The sequence below is a fragment of the Sparus aurata genome, chromosome 10, assembly GCF_900880675.1.
Source record: "Sparus aurata chromosome 10, fSpaAur1.1, whole genome shotgun sequence".
NCBI lineage: Eukaryota > Metazoa > Chordata > Actinopteri > Spariformes > Sparidae > Sparus > Sparus aurata.
The window spans coordinates 28,832,785-28,857,983 of record NC_044196.1 but is presented as its reverse complement, the minus strand read 5'-3'; the positions used below and the strand labels follow the sequence as shown (position 1 = coordinate 28,857,983).

The following is a 25,199-nucleotide window of genomic DNA, read 5'->3' as shown; positions in this document are numbered from 1 at the left end:
AAAATGTGTTGCGGGCTAGAAAGGCGGTCTCAGGTCCACCTCAAAAATAGTTGTCAGGGGCTGGCTGGGAGCGAACTCTAAAGGCACGTCCCCCGGGGGGCCACAACAGATGTGAAAGCCTTGAACACACTCGAAGTCGAAAAAGGGAGCCACACAAAGTTCACGGTGGTCGGGGACAGGTACGTGGATGGGTAGTTGTAACTCGTAATGAAGAAACTGGACGTTTTAGTGCCATCTGTCGTACGACATCTCCGTCGAGCTTGTGACGAATCTTGCCAACATAAATGTCACAACTGAAGATCTGGTTCCTTCTCAACGATAAAATCATCAAAACACAAGTGTTTTCACCCGTCACATGCAGTCACCTTCAAATGTACTGAAAGGGTTTGTTACCTGATTTAAAACATATATATCCTCAAACTCGTCTCTGTGTAAGCTCTTGAATACCCCGGCATCACTGCAACCACGGTCGCGTTTTATTTTGTAAAAGGGGTGCGTACAAAAGACAAAAAATGGAATAAAATAAAATAGAAAACCTTAAATTTTTTTTTACCGTGCCTGCACATGCTGGGAATGTTGTTTTAGGTTTATCTGAACTAACTCTGACTGCTTAATGGCAAACCCCACAGAGATACCTTTCAGGATTGACGAGGAGTTCAAGGACACTGGCTCTTCTAATCCTCGTATGTCATTTTTCAAGATGGTGCGGTAGAAAGGAGGCACTTGTTCCGGTTGTAAAGCATTCAGCACCATTAAAATAATGAGAGAGTGTAATGCTCTTCATGTGTATGCGAGATGTATTACCACTCCCCCCCCCACAGCTTCCTTTTTTTTATTATTCATGACAGAGGTAAAGACGGGATGTATGGGCTTTCTGCTTCACAAGCATTTTGATTCCAGTGGAATTATTCTGTATGAGACACCCCCTGCCCGAGCTCCAAGCCCCACGCTGTGGTCATCTTTCGCCCTCTCATCTCCCTCCTTCCTGCAGCTCTTCCCCCCTCTCTCCCCTGTGTCTGCGCTTGCTTTAGAGCCTGGCAGGAGGCTCAAATCAGAGGGCTTAAACTTGATCAAATATTCAGCAGATATAGATTTCTCACAGTCCCCGGATTCCGCACCTCTTCCACCCAGCTGCTTTTCCATCCCGCCCCCCTCCCCCTCCCCTCGCCCCACCTCCTCCCTTCCCTTGAATTCCCTCACTCTCGCTCCCCCGCGCTGCAGTCACAAACAAAGTTGTGTGCCGCACACAAATAATATACACACATACACACGCGCGCGCAGACAGCCACGCACGTACGCACATGGGGGAATCATAAACTAACGCAGAGTGGCGGAGAGGTGCAGCTCATTTAGGCTGCAGTGCAGTGTTTCTCTCCGCTTCCTCTCTTTCATTGTCTCCTCTCTCTCCTCCATTTCACTCTCCGTTTCGCTGTTGTTCCCCATCTTTCTCTCTTTCTCTCTCTCTCTCTTCGTCTCCGTCTCGCTCGTTCTCTCCCCTCTTTCTGCCCTCCCTCCCTCCCTCTCCATCTGGATTCTGTGTCATTTATTTCAGCTTAACCCTGATAAATAAACCAGTGAGTACCGCTGCATTATTGAACACCTCGACATTGCTGTCTGCACGCGCTCCGTCGGCCCCGTGCTGTCCAACAATTAGACCACACACGCGCGCGCACACACACACACACACACACACACCCACACCAAAGCCCCACCCTATTCCAAGTTGTGCACAGAGACATCAACCAAAACTTCTCGTAAAAGAACAGGGCTACACACACAATCATATACACACACACTCACACACACACAAAATGCGACAGAGGAGGAAGAGAGACAGATGGATGGACAAAAAGATAAACAGAGAGACAAAGATGAACATAACAACGTTAAGTCAAAGAGAGGGAAAATAAAGTTTGCAGAAAAGAGACGCCATGGTATGCAAATGCCTGCCGCACAAACACACACACACACCCGCGCCCCAAAACTCATAAACTTTCCCAAAGGCGCACACATGTAGAACATGCACAAACACACAGATTTATTTTGCTAGGTGTTCATGCTCCAGTCAGCTCTTCTATTATTCATATTAGCGAGGGGGGGGGGGGGGGGGGGGGGGTTGTTTATCTCTGCCACTGTGTGACGGCAAGCACCGGGCTCTCCGCAAAGCCCCGGGGGCCCTGCTCCCTAAACACACCGCTGGGAGTCTTTCACGCACGCACGGAGACACACACACACACACACACACACACAGAACAGTGTCTGCCTCATATATCCATACCTGCACACGGTGGCCGCATAGTCACACACGACGCGGACTCACAATTTCCTACCTGCACCCGGGCACACACACACACACACACTCACACACACACACACTCATACACTGCCATCTGTCTCAGTATGCAACAACAACAACAACACTGCAGTCCCACAGAGACTGACCCGTTCAACACAACAGATCTGACCAACCTTTGTGTGTGCCATTTGGGTATATATGTGTGTGTATGTGTGTGTGTGTGTGTGGGGGGGGGACTATTTTCAGACTACTTTGCGTGTGTTTACAACCGCAAGCCCACTTGTATGCCAAAGTGTGTGTGAGTGCATATATTTATGAGAAAGCCCCCGTGTACGGCGACGTGAGCACGCATATGTTTAGTGCGAGGACCAAGGAAGATTACTGGTGATTGTGTGCTTATGCGTGCGTGTGTATGTGTGTGTGTGCGTGTGTGTTAGTGTGTGTGGAGAGAGAGGAGGAGAGCGAAGGCGATCGCTCACGTATGAGGTCATATGTATGTTGACTGTGAGCCTGCAATCATTCACTGCTGGCGTGCGAGTTGGCGTGTGTTTGAACATGCGAACGCGCGTGTGTGTGTGTCCCTTGCTGCAGCGGTGATTGGAAGTGACCGCGTTGTTTCAGTGTCACCCCGCAGACGAGATGCCGTGTCCGCACGTCAACTGACACTCACATCCCATTCCCGTCAGCCACATGCGCAGAGACAGACCTGTCCCCCGTCTGTCGTCCACTTCCTCCCTTTCTCCTCTCCTCTCATGCACATAAATGCATCTTTTAACTCCCTTTTTTTTGCGTCCCCCCCCACCTTTTTTCTCACCCCTGTTGTGACTCAGCCTCCCAGCAGCCTTTCCAGCCTTCACTTCCATCACTCAATCTCCAGAGAGAGAGAGACATGGGTTTGACCACCAGCCAAGGCCTTTTCTCAGTGCAAGCTGGGTGGCGCGCGCCACTTCGGGCCATTAGCCCGAACACGATTAATATGAGAAAATTACAGAAAAGTATGTTCAAGCACAATTTAATAACACTTAGAGCCATTTTGTTTTCAAAATTTACCCACTTAACATATTTTCTGATCATTTTTTTTTTTTCTTCCCCCTCGTTTTTCTTTCCTAATCCCGGGGTCTGCAAATGTGTTTCAATAATCACATAATGCTGTATTATGGGGGAAATGGAAAAATAACACAGCGTGCCCCTTGTGACGGAAAAAAATTAATCTCTGAAAAGCTGCATGTTTAAGGATATGTTCACCGAAATTACAAAACCCTCTGGGTAATCCACAGCGAGCGTTGTCATCAGGTTTTTTTTATTGGGACTATTTCTTCAGATGTAAAAACAGTTGACGCTGGATTATCCAGAGTAATGCAGTTTATAATTTTGGTGAACTGACCCTCTATAAAATCAGCTGATCCTGAGCCAGCTTTGACAACGAGTCTTTCATTCTTCCTCCTCCTCAAAGTTGCAAAAAAAAAAAAAAAAAAAAAAACCCCAGATCAGCTGCCCGGAGATGCTTTCCTCCAGCATATCTCATTAAGAAAGACACGTCATCACGACCGCGCTCTGATTGTGAATGTGTGTGATGATGTGCGTGCGTGCATTAAAAAGGAGTGTGTGTTTGTGTGTGTGTGTGTGTGTGTGTGTGTGTTCCACAAGGCCCTGGCGCCGGCTTTCAAAGGATTCATTAAAACGCAGTGAAAGGCTTGATCTGCGGTTTGGGCTGATGTACTGAGCATGTCTGTCTGTGTGTGGTGGGATTTGAATGGCGAAAAAGAAAGGCGGAGAGGGGGAGAAGTTAAAGGGTGGAGAGGAGAGAGGAGAGAGGAGAGACAGAGACAAAACAGATGGAGACGGACAGAGAGAGAGAGAGAGAGAGAGAGAGAGAGAGAGCCAGAAGCGAGCGAGAAATGGGTTTACATAAACCCTGACCTCGTGTTATGAATGAAAACATCGGTCAATGAGTATAACTAATCAATTTCCCCGCTCTTTCTCCCCTCACCACAGGATGCGGAAGTTAAGAATTACATTTAATGGGATTCATGTAATCTGATTACAAAGCTGGAGCATCTGTGCTGCGTTTGCGGCAGCAAGAGTTAAAAGAAACAAAGGAAGATTTTTCCTCGAGATACCAATATCATTTTGCTTATAAATGATCACCGATACCTTTTGTCGATGACGCCAACACAAATCACGACGAGCCAAGGAAACCCTGAGGAGCTTTTCGGCATCGTTCTCGGAGCACGGCGGCGGCGAACTGCGAAGGAACCGATTACCCAGTGGACTTTAAGCAAGTTACTGGTAATCTGTAATGGGTTTAACTTTGAAAATTAACCTCCGCCGCCTCTCTTTTTTTTTTTTTTTTCTCTCTCCTCCTGCTGTTCCACCATCCACCCGCTCCGGATCCCCGCACACACTTTTTTTCCCCGCGTGTGCCTGCGTGGTCTGCGGCGCGCAAAATTAAATCACGCTCCGCTATAGGTTAATTAAAACACGATTTCACCCCCCGAGGCTCGCGCATACATCGGCGCCCTTACACGCCGCGCACAAACATACTGCACATTTCTAAACTCAGGGAGGCGCGGGAGCGGCCGGTCCTCGGCGAGCCCGGTTTGCATTAAATCCAGCCAGTTAGCGCGCGCGAGCTACAGCGGATATGTGGCTCTGAACGAGCGGGAGGATTAACTGTTATTAATTATCTCGCAGCCTCATTAAGTACACAGAAGCTCTGCTGAGAGACTGCGATTCCTCACAGAGAGCACGCCATCAAAGTCACGCCGCGCGCTACGGACAAGCGGATGGGGCGACGTTATCAATAAGTTATCAGGACCGACTGCTCTCTACAATCAGCTACTCCCCCCCTCCCCCCCCCTCCGCTTTCTTCACCTCTCCAACCCACTTTTCTTCAGATGTGCCAGTCCTTGTGTGTGTGTGTGTGTGAGTGCGCGTGTGACCTTGCGCCGCAGCCGCCATTGATTGGGCTGGAGCTGTCAATCGATCAGTCTGGTCTGCGTGCGGAGATAAAGGTGTTTCTATCTCTGGACACTCCAGTTGCCAGGTGGGAGTACAGAGGAGATTTGGACAGAACAGAGACGCTGGGCCTCTTTTGGCCTCTTCCTCACATCTTTCGAGCTCCGCGGGGTGTTTTATGATTGTTTTTCTTACTTTGTTGGAACTAACAAAAGTCGAGTCAAAAAAAAAAACAGATGGATATCATTTATTGACGGGCGTTCGGCGGGCGCGCAGTGGCTTTGCGCGCGATAAGCAGTCGACCGAGCGCGCCTTGACGCCTAATCACTATCTGCGCAGCCGTGTAAGATGAGGGATTTGAACCCGGGTCACTTTGATTACCCCGCTGCATGCAAATATGGAGGCAAACTAAGACGGATTAGAACACGGCGCCTGAATGATACACACTGCTTCAAACCTGTTGAGTTATTCCTTACTTCTAAATCTCGCATGCCCCGAAGCAGATCCTGTACTTGTAGACGGAAAGTTTTTGTTTTTTTGTTTTACATAATACATAGGCTAAGTTATGGCATTATATTTACTGCAGTATCAAAACAACAAGTAAAAGTAATTTACATGTAAATATACATAATGCGTATTAAGGGTCAAGCGACTGTCGGTTTTAGATGGTTTGATTTATTTGATTGCTGATAAAAATAACTACAAAAATTCACTTTTTAACCGTTCGCCTCCGAAATGTAGCGGAGTGGAAGTATAAAGGAGCGGGAAATGGAAATATTCAAGTGACTCAAGGGTACGAGTACCTCAAAAATGTACTATGCAGTTTTGGAGAAGAAATTCCGACTTTAATAGCCACGATGTTAATAAGGTTATTATACAAACCAGAGATATTCATTTCCATAACTGAATAAACAAGCTCCTCTCAGAGGAAAAATGAGGTCCCACGAACAACAATAACATGTTTATTCAGTTCATTCAGTCGTGAAAATGGATAAGTGAAGATTTCTTCCCCCAAAACTACATACTACACCTTTAATTTCTTGATTGAATGTACTTCCATCATTGTTTATAACTACGTACTAAGTATATTACTACTGTATCTAAGTTTTTCAAGAAATGTGATACACTGAATGCACAGTGGACCTACAGTTCATTATGCCACACCAATGTGATAATCTGTAACACACATAAACACACATACTGCCACATAAATGGAGTTTAATTTAGATGCGTTCGAGAGATAAGTTTAGATAAGTTTCTCGCGGCTGCGTGTCATGTGGCTGTTCCGCTGTTCAACGCCTGTCAGTAATCGAATCAGGTATCAGCAGGTATCTGATCGCATGACCTACTTATCGGGCCAAAATTCCTGTATCATTGGGTCCCTGGGGCGCACCGACACGCACGCGCACACACACACACACACACACACACACACACCATATACATGGTGGCATACTGCCCTGCTGCGTGCTATCTCGCCGCCTCGTATCTAATCTGAGCGAAATACTTGCATGTTGATAATGGTGCAGGGTGCAAGAGAAATATGCCCAGTGCCTCACCTCTCTCCGCAAACATGCCGGGTTCGAGGACTCGATATGACGAAGGAAAAAAAAAAAAAAAAAAGTGAGCGCGCCTGAAAACCGGCGGAACAAATACAGAACACAAAGAGACATGGGGGACTTCACAGACTTTCGAGAGATCTTCTATTCTCTTTGTTTATGTCTCTCCATCTCTGTCCCAGCTTCCTCCTCCTCCTCCTCCTGGCACCGCTCGTTCCATCTTTTTTAGGGTTGTGTTATTTTATTTTTTTTTCATTTTTATTCCTACCCGCAGATGAAAAGAAGCGAAAAGAGCATTTGCACACCTGAGTGAATAGAGCTCGCAGGTGCGTGGGAGGAGAGCTGTGGGAATCGAACAGGGTCTCTCTCTCTCTCTCTCTCTTTGTCTACCTCGCTCACTCTCTCACTCCCGAGGTGTTTTTTTTACAGTGCTCGTGTTTGTATTGCAAACCCGTGTGTGCACACGAGTGCGTTCGCTTTTTTGTGTGTGTGTGTGTGTGTTTTGCGCCCAATTGTGAATGCTCTTGGCTCTCGCTCCGCGTTTTTAAAAAACAACCCGCAGGTTTCGGCTGACGCGACCTTTACTTGCAGATTGTTCCGTCCGATACAAAGTGCTTAGGCCCGGCTCGCCTTGATGACCTCATCGGGTCTTCACACTGCTAACTCCAAACAAACCCCCTGAACAGCCCAAAACAAACTGCGCCGCGCCATTTGCAGGTCACCGCAAGGCTGGCAGTAACAATAAACAGGCCCGGGGCCAGCACAGCAGCCTGGCGGGACAAAGACGCAGCAATGACACACACACACACACACACACAATCTTGTTTCAGATGTAACCACACTGCGCTAAACACCCAAAATCCCACACAAGTGGCAGGGAAGGACAAATCCGGGGACACGCTGCAAAAAAATCAAACGCGGGAAGAGCGATTCCTTCCGCCTAAAACGGAGGCAAAAGACAAAACCAGAGGCTCGTCTTGGTCATTTTTTGCAGCGTGCGTCCTGTACCCGCCCGCGGACCGGATCACACACACAATCCTCAAACCTAATTACTCTAAACACACCCGCCCCATCATCACCATCATCACTGAAATAAACAAACACACTCAGGCACAATCAGAAATCAGCCAGGCAATCATAACAACCACCCCCCCCCCCCCCATCGGCCCCCACACACACTGCAACAAGCCTCAACACACATATGCCCATAAACACACACACACACACACACACACACACACACACACACACACCGTCCCCTAATCTCCACCGCTCGCTCCGCTCCCTTGACTCACCGATGATGAAGTAGTCGTGCAAGCTCTTGAATTCGTGGCCCCAGAGGTTGGGCGAGAACTCCTGGAACTTGATGGTGAAGCGGCGCTCGCGGGTGGGCTCGTCGCACGTCAGCACGATGTTGGGCGGGCCCATCACCTCGCAGCGGTCCGCCTGTTCCCGCGACGACACGAGGTAGAGCTTGTAGAACTCGTACTCTGGCGCGGACCTGGCGCTGTCCTGCGGAGGGCAGATGAGGTCCAGCCGGTCCCCGATCTGAGGGTACAGGATGTAGCCCTTATCGTCCCTGAACCTGGAGGGAAGGGAAGGAAGAGGAAGAGGAAGAGGTGTCAGCGGAGAGCAAAAGGCAGGGATTCATTAATTAAAGTGATTTTTTTCTTTTTTCCTTTTGTGGCCTTCAACAGCAAAATAACCCAGTTCAGAGCCACCTGTCCTTGGTTGCGAATGAGCAACAGATGGGTCCTTCCTTTTCCTCCTGCTTCTTTCTGATGTTGTCTCTTTTCACAGGGAACAGGTGCCTTCACAGAGAAACCGCTGTGCGCTCAACTGCACAAATAATGCTTTAGTACACGAGCTTATACAATTCCCTGTTGAGACCACGAGGTGCTAGAGGAAAAAAAGCAGGGCAACATAACCACCGGTTGATGATCTACACAGGGAGTTCTCAAAAAGTTTTCAGCTATTTGAAAAAGATTCATGCTCGCTTTCCCCCCCCCCCGTGAACTGCCCCACAGATGTGACCTTCGGCTCGGAGATGTTTTTCAAGCATTCAAAATGCGGTTCGTCTCGAAAACTAACCATATGTTTGAGTAGTTAAATGTATGCAAAAGTAAACTTCGGAAGTGTAGGAGCAGGAGCGATACCGCCTTTTTAACAAGAAAGCCTGGAGTTTGCTTGAGGCTACGCAGAACTCAAAACCAAAAGAAAAATGTGGAAAACATATGCACATGCGAGTGCGCGCGAGAGACGAAAGCGAGAGGGTGTAAACAAAACGGACAACCGGCGAGAAAAAGTCTGGTTTTACTTTCTTTCCTTTGCAATGCAAATCTTCTCCCTCAACTCGCTTTCTTTTTTCAGCCCCTCACATTTGGAAGTGAGAACTGAGGCATGTCCGTGGAGGAAGAAACAGGCGGACAACCATCGCCGCAGATCAGCAGAACAAAGCTGCCAAGCCAAATCTCAGGTATGTGCGGGTAATTAGTTTGCTAATTAGCTGTTTTGATGTCAGCCCGTCATCCACTTCTGATATGAATGATGCGCGGGCTGTTTGTTCACAGCATAACGGAGGACTCGACACCTGCCACGTATGGGAAACCTGCAGCCTGGAGGGACTTCAATGCACCGGTCTCGCTAAATTCAACGAAAATGCGCTAAAGTACGGCTCATTATCGCCATGAACGGAATTTGACTTTGGTTTCGGTGAGCGGCGTCGACGGGAAGCCGTGTTAATGTTGTTAAGCGGCTTTTTTGGGGCAGGTTTTGAGGAAATTCTTCGTATGCAAATTGATATTAACGCTGCACATTAGCAAAAACGTGTCAAAGCCCAGTCAGAGGGCCGATGTGAAAAGTAAATCTCTGCGGTGTGGTGGGCTCTCTGTGGCCGCACGGCTTCCAGAGGTCTTTCCAGAGCAGACAACATGAAACTCAGCAGTCAGAGGGCCATAAACTGAACAAATGTCTCATTCCCCCCCTCGCAGCACAGGGCCATCTACTACTGATAAGGCCGAATACTACAAATTACCAACAAAGCTCCTCCTGAGGCATGTGATGACTTTAACGCTCCGTGCTAGCCTGCACGGCTAACAAGCAGTCTGTGCACAACCGCGGTGACTTCATCTCAGGTTTAAACAAATGTCACCGCTGACAAAGAGAAGTGAAAAAAGTGTTTATAGTAGTAAAGGATATAAAGGAGGAGGAGATTTGCTGGATTTTCTCCTCCGTTCGCGTTCTCACGGAATTTTAAGTGACACTTTGATGTGGAAGTGGGAGGAAGCAAATGCCTGTAATATTAATAAGCCCATTTTTCTGTTACCTCTGACTCAGACGGTGTTTCTGTTTCCAACTAATCCACGTGAACACTTGGGAGACACAGCGCTCAAACCCGCTTAATTATTCTCTCTGTTCCGCTGTCAGACAACTGTTTGACCATTAAAAATAAACAATACCGGATCACAGAGCATGAACGGCACGCGAATTATGTTGCATATCTTCAGCGCCGGAGAGACAAAGTAAATCCTGCGAAAGGCACGTTAGCAACAAATTGCACTTTCATCTGTCCAAACAACAATTGGAAGCCGATCAAAATGTGCGCCAATTAATTATTTACAATGTTAGATTGCACTGAAATGTGCCAGGTTGATTTCTATTGTAAAAAAAAAATAAAAATAGGCTGGACAATGATTCTCATCATTTACACATCAACTCCTACATTTCCCATGATGCAACTTCACAGCATTTTATATTATATGAGTTTACCTTGATTACATCACTGCGACATCACCAGGGTTATTTTCTCAGACTATTTTCACAATAGACGTAAAACTGTCCCAGCCAACATTGTAAAAGGTAAAAAGGACACAAAGGTTTAAAAAATAAGCTTGATTTTAATGTCTGAATACATCCTGCTAACCTGAGGCTTCGTAGTCTTGCTTGTATCAGATCATCCTCTTTTATATTTTCACTTAAATCGGATGTATTCAACTTTGGGCTCCACGTTTTCCCAAGTGGTCGTGCATGTCCGCTCCTGCAGTGGCATTAAAACTCACGACCGGAGCTCGCCCCACAGTTCAAGACAAGATAAATCTTTATCAGTCCCGAAGGAAATTCTTGAGGCAACTGTCATCCTCCTACTCAACAAGACTGCGAGTCTCCAGCCAGTGCCATGCTAACGGCTCTGAGAAGCTGCACTTAAAACACAGTGTTAGCCAAAATGCTATCATCAGCATGGTAATAGATGCTAAAAATGACAATGCCAACGTGCTAGAAATGACATTGCTAATGCGCAGATGTTTAGCAGGTAAAGCCTACTAACGTTGACCATGTTCACGATTTAGTTTAGCTTTATGCTAGCGAGCCACTGCTGCGGACCTTTTTTCAGTTTCGCTCTGATTCCTGTACCTGAATTTGAATATATGAAGGTATCACTAATATTATATTATTATTGAATTCAACTGAAGAATGTTGGCTTTACACAACAAGTTGCTGTCTTTCTTCTTCTCCGAGATTAAAATGTCTCCAAACTAAGGACATGTTGAGCTAGCTAACTGCTACTAGTTCAAGTAGCTGCAGATTTTTCGCATGCAACTGCAGCCCGCAACACTGATTCTAGATCAGATCCAAACTGTGATATAAGCACGCTGACCTCATGTAATTTGAGTCATAAACAAAAGAACTGGACGACAGATCATCAGACCAACATTGCCATCCATTGTTAGCACAGCTAAAATCAACCGTTTCAGTGGGAGTTTCAGAGGGGCTTTCACCAGGAAACAAACGAAAGATTTTGTTAGCCTCCTTTGTTACCACTTCCTCCCCTTCTGTGCAGGCTACCTCTTAGCACTGCTAGCTAGCAGCCATACACCTGCTGTATATTGAGATGTGAGTCTTATCTGTTGCTGTGTTTGGCTGGCGGCGCACACCCGCGGGGAACGTGAGAAAGCCAAGCGAGCTTAGGCTGCGGCGGGGGCCCCGAGGCCTGCTGGGAAGCCACTGTTCCACTTCTCATTACCAAGGTCACTTGGGGTTATCAGCCAATACTTAGACTGGAGAGGCAGGCACTCAGCTTCACTCAACACGTACGCGCACGTATTCCACCCTCCTGCCGGCCTCAGACAGGCGAGCGCATGCACACACACACACACTAACACACACACACACCGTTTATAGAGTATGAACTGTAAACATCGTGGTGGTTCCTGGGGCATCTGTAGCAAAGCCTAGACAGAGAAATCTATTCAACACACACACACACATACACATACAGGCCCATAGAAATGCCCTCCTGCTAACCACAAAAGGTTTGCCCAAACACATCCACCCACATCTCAAACACGCAGGTTTAGTTTTTTCCCTAAACACACACACACACACACACACGAATACTAACACACATGTACACACGCTCTTCTAAAAACAAGCACCTTTTGCTTCCTGCATGACGCATTCTCTGAGTGGTATCTGATGGTACACTGAGTCACAGTCAAGCTGCATTGCAGAATGGCAGAGCAAACACACACACACACACACACGCACACACACACACACACAGTAGATGGTATGAGTGTTCAGGTAAAATGCCACCGGGCAGGTGCAGTGCTCGAAAAAGAAAGAAAGAAAGAGGGAGAAATCAGCGAAGTGAGAGAGAGGGAGAGAGGGAGAGGGAGAGGGAGAGGGAGAGAGAGGGAAGGGGCGGGAGGGGAGTGGAAAAAAAAAAATATTGAACATGTCAGGCAAGCTATGTAGCAACAACAAAGAAATGTGGCGAACAAGCAGAAAGGCAACACGGAGACAAAAGGGAAACACTCGGCGGGAGGAAAAAAGACTACAAGTTTAACGACAGCAGAGGAGAAAAGAGAGGGGGGAGGGAAAAAAAAAGGAGAGAGAAATCAGAGAAAGATAGAAACTGACATGAAATCCAGCACATTCCTTTGACGGAACTCAATTTTCTGATAGGCTCCATGTTCGGGGTGTCAGATTTGCAGAGTTAACCCCGGTTAACCCAGTGTGTGTGTGTGTGAGTGAGTGAATGATAGTGTGTGTGAGCACTGTAAACAGGATAGGAGGATGGGGGGGGGGTACGGAGACCTTGCACCAATCTAATCATGCAGCGGGGCGAGCAAAATAGAGTGCATTTATCTCCAAATTCGCACTTCCCCCCCCCTCTTCGCCGCGTGACGTCGCCGGTGTCAACAGACCTGGACCGCAATCAGACGGCAGCGACGGCGATGTGCAGTCGCTCGCAGGCGGCTACAATCCACCTTTAAAAAAAAAGTCTAGTCTGAGAACGCGAGACGGTTCTGCCAGCCCTTGCGGATCTCACGGTCGGGAGATGCGGCGGTGCTGTGAAGCGCGGCTGGCAGCGGCGGAGTGCAGGAAGAGAGCCGGGGAAGAGTGGAAGTGAGGTGAACTTATAAACAGCTTTATGGAGTTCATCTGTGACCACATCTAAATAAATCATCCGATTCAGACACAGCCGTGAGCAACATTACATTTTCCCTTTGCTCTCTTCTTTCCGGCCACATTTTCGCTCTGAGTGAGACGCTCTCTGTCTCCGAGTGTCTGGGTGTTTTTTTTGTTTTGTGTGTCTCTCTCCTCTCCTCTCCTCTCCTCTCCTCTCCTCTCCTCTCCTCTCCTCTCTCCCTCGTCTCTTTCTGCTGTCCACTCTCTCTCCCTCTCCTTCCCCTTTTTCTCAGCCTGTTAACAATAGAGCCATTCATGTGGCCACACTTTGAAACATGGCGTGGTGGGGAGGGAGGGGAGGGGAGGGGGGGCAGGGCTGGAGTGGGCCAGAGGTGACACTGAGGGAGGGGGGTGGCGGGGGGGGCAGAGGAGAGAGTGAAGAGGAGGAGGATGAAGAGGAATGGTGGAGGGGGGGGGAGCTTTCCTCTCTCTTTTCTCCTCGGCGGCTCTTTTATGAGGGCAGAAACATCATTTTCTCAACCCAAGCGTCGCCCCGACGCGACCCCTTAGCTGTGCTGAGAACACTCAAGTGTCAGTCTCCCTGACCTCCCCCTCTGACCTCCCACACCTCCCACGCCTCTCACCCTCCACTCCTCCCCCCCACCTACTCCAGCCTCTCCCTCTCTTTCAATGCAGCTGGCAACATCTAAAAAAACTTCTTGAATCTGACATCACTGGGCTCCCAAGCGGCATCGAATTTCCAATAAAAACTCAAACGTTGCTCGTGCGGTTATGCTGGCATTCGAGAATGGATGATGCGTGTGATTTTAACCCGCCGTGTCTCGTGTGTGCGTGCGTGATTCTGTCTCCTCTCTCGTCCATCCTCATGTTGTCCGCCGTTGTACCTGCGTCGGGCGGCGTATCGGACAGCTCGAACATTTCCCAGATTCCACAGCCGCAACCCGAGCCGTGTCCGGACCAAAGCCGGGCACACAGGTGCAGCCAGCGGGGGCGAAACAAGGGAGGGTGTGTATGTATGTGTGTGTGTGTGTGCGCGAGCGTACGTCTGTGCGAACATGAGAATATGAAGGGGGGGGGGGGGGTGTGTGATTGCCGAGTCCATGAGAGCGAAATCCGAAAAGCAAAAGATGCCGCAGCGGAGAGAGCGAGGCCCGAGACAAAAGCAAGAGGTGGGATCCGAAGTGATAAGGCATCAAAACAAACACATGAGGACGAGAGAGATGGAGAGAGAGAGAGAGAGCAAGAAGTTGGACAGTTTGCAACAGGACATAGTGTGGCAAAAATAAACTCTAGTGTAAAAAAAAAAAACAGACAGGAGGAGGAGGACGAAGAAAAAAGGGAGCGGGAAGGACACCGAAGTCGGCGGAGAGTGCAAAATAAACCAAAATGAAATCGGCGTGGCGGATTTACTCGAAAAACTCCACATCAACTTTGACCTCCTCCATCCTCTGTTGGGGGGGGGGGGGGGGGTTTGTCCTTGAGCTAACCACAGCCTGGCGTGAGCAAAGCAGAGACAGCAAAGGACCGATCTATTAGGGAATAATAAACGACGGCGGTATTCGGTTCTGCGGTGGGGGGAGATTTATGGCCGGCCCTGCGCATAAAGCTGTCCGCACTAATCTCATGGTATACACAGCGTAATCACACACACAGGGGCTGTGAGCGGAGCCCCCCCCCCCCCCAACACCACCACCTCTTTTAATGTACACACGCTGTCAGACGCACGGCGGGGGGGGCACGCACGCTAAAAGAGTAGCAAACCGATCGGCTACGGGGGGGAACACACACTCCATAGGACAAGCGGTGCGCGCGCCACACACCCGCTGAGCTGCAACACCTGCAGGCCATCTAGTAGCTGTCTAAAGTAAATCCGCTGGGCCTCATTTGCTTGGAGTGGTGCTTTTCCAGAGAATGCCACAATGAGCAAACACACACACACACACACACACACACAGAGCGGAAAACGTCCATTCTGCACATGTCATCCCCGTCCACATGGAAACCCTAAACCTCGCTTTTAGAACCGAGACTTTCGGTCCCCTCTGCGGCGTAATTAACTTAATTCCAACGCGAGTCGATTCACTCTTCGTGAGTTTCCCCCTCGGTGCTAAAGTCTCGAAAGAACAAGAATAATACCTCCTCCGGCGCGAAGAAAATGATTCGAGAGATTTTGGCAACGCGGAATTATCTCACTCGGCTGACAGACTGTTTTACCTACTTTAAGGAAAATATTATTTCAAGCCTCGGCGCTGGATTAAATCACTTGCCGCGACGGAGCACCCACACAGAGAAGGGACTGCGGTGGCTATCATTTTCCACCGTTCTGCTGGAGCAATCAGTCCCCCCCCCCCCCTCCTCATATGCTGTGCAGGCCCGAAACCCCCAACTATATATAATGTAAAACATATGGCTGGGAGTATATAAAACATGAATCCGCCTAATGCTCAATCTGTCTCTGACACGGTATTGGTGGGAACAGCATCTCAATCAAACTGACCCGCTGTGCTCGGCACGTCTCACCTCCGCCTCCCCTCCCCCCCCCCCCCTCGCCTCCCCCCCGCCTGCTGCTTCAGTCTGATAGCTTTACAATGAAAGATTCAGGAGCTTTTAGATTTTACTCCGATGTTGTGTGCTTTTATCTTGACCTCATCTTTGATCGCCTCTGGAAAGGAAAAGAGCTTTTTTTTTTTTTTTTGTTCAAACGTCGGTACAAGCCTGTTTGAAGCCCGTTTTTTGCGAGTTGAACTCGCGGCCTCGCATTAAAAAAATTTTTTTTAAAACGTCATTATCATCCCGTGGCTGCTCGAGTGTGTGAGGTCACCATATGAAATATCACCGCGTTACATCTATAGTCGTGTCTTTTTTTCTCTTTTTTTTTCACATCATCCTTCATTCATACATCAGTCTGAGAGGATTAAATTGTTCATTATAAATCCATGACATACCTCAGATCCTCGCTGCGGCTTTATGTAAGACTCAAGTTAAGGGAAGTGATTTAATCCCCGTATTAACTTTGACACGCTATTTGTCATCTTGAGCGTTCGTAAAATTAATAATCAATGATCATATTTTAGCGATTCAAAAAAGCTGCATCATCTGACGGGACCTTGCGCAAAAAGCACAGACACTGCGGCTTTCGGCTTCCATCAGCGCACGGGGGCAGACAGACAGTCTTAAAATATCCATAATCATTATTACTGTCTTCATTAAAGAACCATATACCCTGGAGAAGAGCTGCAGAAAGTGGTCTTTGACTGTGTGTATAGAGCCGGAGAGAGATAGAGATACATTTGTACGAGATGGAGGGAGACGGAGAGGAGTGAGGACGAGACGGAGAGAGGGGGGAAAGAGAGGGCTGTAATGTAAATTGATGAGCGCTTGAGTCTCTCTAGAAGACGTGGCCCAGATACCTCCGAACATTTCTATAATGGATGAAATGGTGAAATGAAAGTGAGTTCAATGAGGAGAGGAGGGGGGGGGGGGGGGGGGGAGAAAGTTAAAGCTGGGTTGCTATCCAAGAACTTTTGTTTTGTATAAAAAGGTGGATGTAAACAGCCCGTTTTGATCAACTTCCTTCTATATTCTTAACTTTTTTTCTCCTTAACCCTACCCCCCTTTACCTCGGGCCCACAGAGTTTTCTAGCCCACAAACAAACTGTTTTTAGCAAAAAGAGCTTTAATAATCTACCTGACCAGCACCACACAGCAGACAGAGAACTAGCAAGTAGACATCGTGGAGCATCTAGCAGCTAATGAGCCAGATCAGTTCCCTCAGAAAGTGGTGGAGACCAAAACAGAGCTAACAAAAGAGTGATTATTATGTTTATTGTGATCAGGTAGATCAACACATGCATTCACATTAATGCTAGCGTGAATGTCTAAATGTATCATACAAAGGCCAAGGGGCTGTGATGAGGTGCTGATCACTGGCTCCAAATGCAATTTTCTTTTTATTTAAATTACGTTGGCCCCCCCGACGCGTGGCGAAATTTGAAATAGCCCGATGACATATTCGCTATAACAGCAACGAGGTGATGAATGAAGTTATTCAGACTAAATTCCAGCTGATACAATTCATGTGAACGCCCTCTCAGGTTGGAACAACAACTCGGAAAGTCTTTCACACATGAATTGCCATGTTGACTTCATATGATGCTGAAACACGCTGGACCAAAGTAAACATCGGGTTGGTGTTAAACTTCCACCAAAGCCTTGCACCGGATAGTTCATCGTATGTTTCCTTTGCTTCCTTTACATTTAAATGCTAGTTCTTATACTTCTTTTTAGCATCCATGTTGCTGCCGCATTCCGTGACGCACATGAAGATGAACACTGAGGTCGGAAGAACGACTTCCCGATTCTGGCAATGGGACGATCCGAGGAGCCTGACTGCAGTTTTTTTAAAAGGTGAGTTTAGGCCTTTTAACCCCCCACTCCTGTTTGTGTCAAGTTCTCGCAACCCTCCACGCCAAAACCCTGCTCTTCTCCTCTCTCCCGTCTTGTAGGGCAGCGCGGCGGCTGAAGACATGAAACAAACTGCACACCGCAGGGCTCCAGAATACAAATCATTTCCGCGATGTTTCGCGGTGAAGAGCGGCTTTGGTGCACTGAACTTTTTGGATATCGGAACCCTGCGAGCCATTTTTTTCCGTTTTCATGTTTTTTGCAAATCTTTGACTCAGCACGTGCCCCTTTTTGGCTCGGACGTGCGCATAAACTTCCTGTTTTGGCTGAACGGTTGAGCACTGATGCCTCACAGCGAGAAGCTCCCAGATCCAAACCGCGGTTTGCCCGGGACCTTTTTGGCAAACAGTTTGCACGATCACCCAGTTGCCCCGCAAAAACCACGAGGGGGATGATGAAGCCGTTTGCTCATCCACAACTCCTTTCGGCCCCCCGTTATCCGTCTCCTTGACCCCAAACATCCATCAAACACGACCTGTCTCTCAGCCATTCCAAATAAAACCGCTTTATACAACCCAATAGCCGGGTCTTTGTAAGTCAATATTTCAAAGAGCGCGTCGTCCAAATGGCCACAAAAAATCAATAAATGCAGCTTTATAGCTACATTCATATAAGGATATTTACAAAAAGAGGGGGAACTGGGTTAGGTGAAAAAAAAGGAGAGAGTGAACGAGAGATAAGAGCGGCGTGAACAAGGGGAGAGGAGCGCAAGGTTGATGTAAAGTCGGCGAGCACTGGAAAGCCCTCAGGAATGTTGCTGGTGAGAAACGACAACGGCGGTAATGGTTTCCATATGGTGGGGAGGAGAGAGAGGGATGAGAGGAAAAGAGGTGGCGGAGGAGGGGGAAAACAAAAAAAAAAAAAGGTAGAGAGACACCGACGAGGAGAGCGGAGCGAGGGAGGGAAGCAGGTAGGGATGCGGAGCCTTGTTTGAATAGTTAGTTGGCATCATGGGACTTTGAAGGTAACAGCGTCCTTGTCATCACACACACACACACACACAGGCACACACATGCGCGCGCACACACTCATCCTGCTGTCCGGAGGCGGTCCAGAATGCTGCAGCGTCGGTGTCACATCCAGTACTCATCACGCCCGGCATAAACCGCGGAGACACGGGATGGCGGCGCGCTGGATGCCTTGGCATTTGCAAAGAGCATGTACACACACACGCAGAGACGCACACTGTGATTGTCTCTCCCATAAAAGCACACACACACACACACACACACACACACACCCTTCATCTCCCTTGTTGCTTCGCTCCTGCTGCGCTCGATACAATCCATACGACACAATGCGAGCAGATGAGCGTATCACATTAGGCTGAAACTTGTAGCTGCGCCGCGAAGAGAAAAGCAGAAGTATCTAACTAACCGCGGAGAGAGACTTCTCCCTCCTTTCTTTGAACAAAGCTGAACAACGCAGCTGTATTCAGGTCAACAGAAAACTTTTTCTCGAGCAAACATCTCCCCCCCCCTCTCTCTCTCTCTCTCCTCGCCTCTCTCTCATTTGCATCCTTGTTCCTGTGTTTTTTCTTCTTTTTTTTTGGTTTTGTTTTTTCATGTTCCTGCTTCCTGCATCTACCGGCTCAGAACTTTTGTTTCGCGGCTTCTTTTGACTCCTCCAACGCGCGTTCGCCAGCTCCAGACGTACGCTCTATATTCAATCTTGCTCTACTCCTCACATTCCCCACCTCTCCGCACCTTTTCTCGGTTCCCGTCTGTTTTTCCCCGTTTCTCTCCAGCCGACCACGTGTCGCGTTGCCTCGTTCGGAGCGCGTCTTTGATTTTTTTTTCTTTGTCGCCACCACTTCAGCGGTGCAGAAATTGAGTAATGCACGAGCAAACCGGATGTGACTATTAGCTGGGAAATTGGGACTCAAATAACAAACGGTGCAACAATTACACGTTCATTTACAATGCACTTTAAAAAGAAACTCCGCAGCACGGTACCCTCGGGGCGGTTTGAGGAACATGCTCTTAAATCTCCTCCTTTAACCGAGTGATGTCTATTTTTACTTTGATTTAGTATTCATTTCATTAGTGCTTTGTATAACCTTTGCGTGCTACTTTGACAATATTCCAACACGCGCTACATGCTGCGCTTTTGTTCGGCATCTTGTCGTGCTTCTTTTCCCTACATTTAAGTGCCTCCATGAGACGGAGCCCAATTCCACCGTCCAGTGAAAAGGGTGCAGCTCTGTTTTCAGCTTCATACATGCATCTTTCCTGCTTTTTAGCCTCAAAAAGCACCAATAAAGGAAGACTTGATCTAAAAAATCGCCAAATTAAAAGGTTTTCGACGACGTGTTGATCGTTAAATCGAGAGCAAAAGATTTCTCTCCCACCAATAATGACTCTTTTTTTTAATTTTTATTGTCGTTTGATTATTATTATTATCTTTTAGTCATTAAAACATGAGGCCCAGTTCATATTTCCAGACTTCCTTTTTGTCTGACCGCCATCCAAAAACCCAGGAGGTCAATTCAGATTTTCTTTCCTGTCTGAAACCGCTGAAGGCCAAACTGCGGCGCGCCGTCTCTCCCCTTAAACATTTTCGATTCCATTTTTCAACAGCGTCGGTTAATGCGGGCAGTATTTCATGCTTCCGTCTGAAAACGAACGCGATGACGTGCACTAACCAGCAGCCATTAAGCCACGGCGCGGACATTTTGTGTCCGAGCTGAGGGAAACCGTTCAAAAAAAATGCGAGCGAGCCATTCCTCTGGGGAGGGGTCATACGAACCTAAAACCATACTTTTGACGTCCCCCCTCGTAGCTACGGTTTCCCACACCTCCTGCTTTTTTTCTGTCCGCGCTCCTGAACGCTCCCCAACCACCATTTCTTCCTGCTCCCGTGTCTCTTTTCCTCTCACACTCCCCCCCCCCTCCCCCGTTTTTCAGCATGTACTCTGGATGATTTGCTGCAGTCTGGATTGGACCCATTAAGGTGGTCTACTGGAGGTGTGTGGTGACAGAGCACTGCGGGTCCTGACAGCTCGGTGTGTGTGTGTGTGTGTGTGTGTGTGTGTGTGTGCCCCCACCAAGTTCAGAAATAGATACACCTATGCTTGTGAACCCCTCAACAGCGGCTGAAGGAGACCCTTGAGACACACACACACACACACAAACACAAAATACAGAGCCCCTAAGACTCCCAGTGAGGTCTTTAGTGAGTTTAAGTATATAGCTTATGATGACATATACACACACACACACACACACACACACACACATACGTGGACAGTGGCAGCTGGTGTTTATGCCTGGGCGTGTGAAAAGTCTCCGAGCTTCAACTCGTTCCCTCCAACCACCTCACTAATTTAATTAGGTCACCCAGGACTCTGGAGGAATGAAGGTTATAATGCATGCAGTGGCTCTCTTTCTCATTCTTTATGCTTCACACACACACACACACACACACATACAGGCGCTCACACACACTGAAAGAGAGAACCGTCCAAGAGTGGTCCCTCTGGGAGTGAAGGAGTGAGGTGAGATGCTGACCCGCCGCAGTGTGGGTCACCTACATTTCCAAAAAGCCCTCTGTATGTGTGTTTGAGTGCATCCACATGCGTTCATGCATGTTTGGCGTTCTCTCCCATCTGTGACCTGGGCGGGCTGGTTTTGTGTGCGTGTGTGTGTAGGTGTGTGTGTGTGTCTGTGTGCCGGGGCTCAACTTTGCTCCGGGGAGGCCACGGGGTGCATGAAGTCTGAAACTTTAGCTATAGGGGACTCAACTTAAGCTCAGTCAGGCCACGGTGTCAGGAGAGCAGTGTAATCCATAGGGGGTCCCCAGGGGCCACCAAGAATGCAGGGCCCCTGGGACACAGCTTTTTTTTTTTTTTTCCTTCTTTTGCTGGAGGCTGCATAGTGTTTGAAAGAACATGCAATCAGTGCATCTTTGTTCGGTTGGGCGTAAACCTTTACCTGAAAAGACGAGGCTGCCGTTATTTGCTTTTCTTAATGTCAGCTAATCTCGTGAAAAGACCGAAAAAACAACAAAGTTAACGTTCCAACTCCTCTCATCTCCGAGAAGCATTCACACACGTATAGTTTCACACCACATTGGACTGCACTGGAGCACCACGGCACACAGGAATGAGATATCTGGGTTTGGATACGGAGGCAATTTGTTGTCTCGTTATTTAAAAGGGGCTCCGTGGGACTCTTTGGGAGCCGGTCGCTCGTTCGTGTTAGCGGACTCCGTTTCCAAAAAAGCATTAGCCACCGTTTGTTTAGAGAGGCACTGAGACGAGCCGACGGAGAACGTACATAAAGGCACACCCTTCACACAGCCCAGCAGCATTAAACAACTTCATCCACAGGTCCGTACGGCCAACGGAGAGAGATTAGGAAGGTGCCATTATTCAAGTCACATTGCAATCCGCGCACATATGGCAAATAAAAAGCAGGTTATTAACATATAAATAGCTGCAAATCATTGCATAGAGTTTTATGTTTTTCAGCTTATTCTTTAAAAGAGACCGTTTTAATGATATTTTGACCACTTTTGGCTTTCTTGCCCAAAGGTAAATAGAAAAATTGACACAGCTCTCATGTTGCTCCGGTAAACATACACCACCAGCTAGGGGACAAGCTAGCTTGGCTTCGCATAAAGGCTGGAAGCAGGGTAAAACTGGTAGCGTGGCTTGTCCAAAGCTGGGTAAAAAAAATACTGGAGGGGCAACCATTTTTAGCACATAACCTCTTTTAAGTGTTTCTTTTATTTTTTTATTTGATCGTTATTATGAAAGGAAATCCCACCGAGATCAAAACTTCCTTTACAGGAGAGTCCCGGTCAAGCTAGCAGGCGATGACACAAAAATCTACCCAAAAAATGTCATTTCTATGGTTCAGGTTTAGTGCAGATTTAACAGACATGTTCATTTGTGAGTTTTAAAGGTTCTGACGTGCAAATGTTTGATCTGAGAGAGCCTGGCTATCTTCCCCTCCCCCTTGTTTTCAGTCCTTTTGCTAAGCTAAGCTAGCCATGTCTTGTCTCTAGCTTCATATTTACTGTACAGGCATGACGGTGGTATTTGCCCTTCTTTCAGCAAACAAAAGGTTCAACTATTCCTTCAAGTGACAACAATTTGTGTTTTGTTCGGTCCCATCATTTTTATTGTGAACCCACAACTTGCAAATAAAATAGGAAATTGCCACCTGATTAGGTCAAGGATAACGTTAGCTTGTAGAAAGGGAATTCTTACACTCCAGAGAAGGAAGAAGGATAGAGGAAGTATATCACTGTCATTATATATAATGATATGTGTGTGTTTGCTATGTGTATCCCAACAGGGGCCCTGTGTATCTGCAGCAGTGCTTAATCCACCATTCGAAATGGGAACCTGGCTTCCATTCGCTTTCCCCACAGGCTCCGAGCAGCGCTACCCGACTCCCAGATTCTCAGCTACTCCGGCTCCAGTGGAACGCATCTTGAAGCGATTTGGGGCTCAAACCCTTTGCTGCTCCCTCTCTCTCTCTCTTTTTTTTTTTCCCCCCCTCCCTCCTCTTCGGCTCTCCAGCCCCCCACCCGTACGCCTCCTCCCGATCTTGGCTGAAGGAAGCTTTAAGGGCTTAGGGGAAAGCGCTGGAGCGGCAGTCCCGGCTCGACCCAGGGGTTGTGGAGCCCCGCGGTAAAATCAACAGTTAGCCCCCGCCGAGTGAGCAGAGAGTCCGAGCAGTCGGGGGGGGAGGGAGGGATGCTGTCCACGGAAAAGTAGGACAGGCAGGGTCTAGGGCTAGCTGACGGCTGCCTCAGTTGCAAACAAACACACATAAAAGCAATCGCAAGCATGCACACACACACACACACACACTTAGCCCGCACATAAACATGCTGAAAGAGAAAGCCTCCAGGTCATCAAAAATCCTATTCACTCCCGTCAGGATATTGAAGTGTGTCATGCCAATATTTCAGCGCTGATAGCTTTGGCAGAATGCGTGTGTGTGTTTCTGAAAGTGTGTGTGTGTGAGTGTGTGTGCGGGCACGCCAGTGTGTGGGTGTGTGCCCGAGCACGTCCACTTCTCTCCCACTTTACTTTGTAAAGAGTGGCTTTTTCAAAAGTCGCCCGGGTATTTTCAAGGGGCCTGTCTAATTCATGCAGGTGAAGTGTTTTAAAAGTTCCATTCCCCGTTTACCTGCGGGGCCTGAAGAACACACAACCGAGGTGTTGAAATAACACCTCCCCTCCCCTTCCCCTCCCTCCCCCCCTCCTCTCCCCTCCCCTCCCTCCCTCCTCACTTTTATCACAACTTCTATCCTTTTTGTCCTTCACTTTCCTCCCTGTCCCTCCACACCTGCCTCCCCTCGCTGCACTCCTTCCTCCTTTCTTTCCGTCGTTTCTCTCATCCCTCCTTCCCCTCCCCGCTCCTTCCCCTCCCTGCTTTCTTTTTACCTCATCCATCCCTCATCCTCTCTCTCTCTCTCCCTCTCTCCCTCTCTCTCCTCCTGCCTCTCATAGTGTTTGAAGCGGAGTGTTTGTCTCTAGGGCTGGATGATTGACAGCTGAGAGAGAGCCAGGCAGCTCTCTGGTGACAGATAAGGACTTTGGCTCTATTACTCACTGGGTCCCACAGACACACATACACACACACACACACACACACAAACACACACGCATATAAACTCTCACCCATCCTCCCACGTGCACACGGATTCACTTACTCGCTTGCGCGCACGCACACACACACACACACTCCGGATCCCATGCTGCTCCCACAGTTCGGCAGGGAGCAGACAAACCTATTTGCATTAGGAAGCAGCGTGTAAAATAAATAAAGAATCGGATGAATCGAGGAATAAATAGACAGGAGGCACGGCTGGGGATGAGTATGACTGATTTGCAGTGTTTGTGTGTGTGTGTGTTTGTGTGTGTGTGTGTGTGTGTGTGTGTGTCTTTGTGTGTGTGCGCACGCTCAGTTTTTCAACCTCTGGGCTCCCGAGTGGGGAGAGCGGCAGTGCAGCGAAAGAAACACCCTGCACACCCTGTTGAGCACACACAAACACAAACACACACACACATACACACACACACAGAGTCAAATATACATGAAAAGATTCTACAAAGCCCAAATCATTATGGTAATGAAAAATGAAAGGGTCTAAAAATACTGTTTTATTCCTCCCTTTGTTTCGGAAGGGGGGAAACTCCGGAGAGACCACTGGCTTGACAATGGGAGAGGGAAAGAGTGAGACGGAGGGAGTGAAGGAGAGGAGAAATAGTTTTTTCTCCTCCTATCTGCCTTTGCACGAGCATCTCTCCCCGCCACAGCCACCCCGACTCTCTGGATTGCAACACTCTCTCCTCTTTCCTTCAAAGAGAGAAATTGGATTGAGTGCAACTGGTTCAAATTGGGTGCATGTTTATGTTCTTGGCAGGCGAAAAGAAAGCTCGGTGACTTGTTGATTGACAGCTAGAAGTGAGAGGAAGATGGCGAGAAAAAAGGAGAGGCGGCGGGCGCGTAAACAGGTGCAACATCAGA

The 25,199-nt window shown here is 48.1% G+C and overlaps 1 protein-coding gene across 1 annotated transcript in view; it reads right to left on the bottom strand.

The window, feature by feature from the left end:
• efnb3b (ephrin-B3b) overlaps window positions 1–25,199 on the bottom strand; it is an 82,987-nt gene that overhangs the window by 31,612 nt on the left and 26,176 nt on the right. Inside the window, exon 2 of the mRNA XM_030431832.1 lies at window positions 8,109–8,398. Coding sequence (XP_030287692.1) covers window positions 8,109–8,398 — 290 coding nt within the window. The remainder of the gene's footprint in view (window positions 1–8,108; window positions 8,399–25,199) is intronic.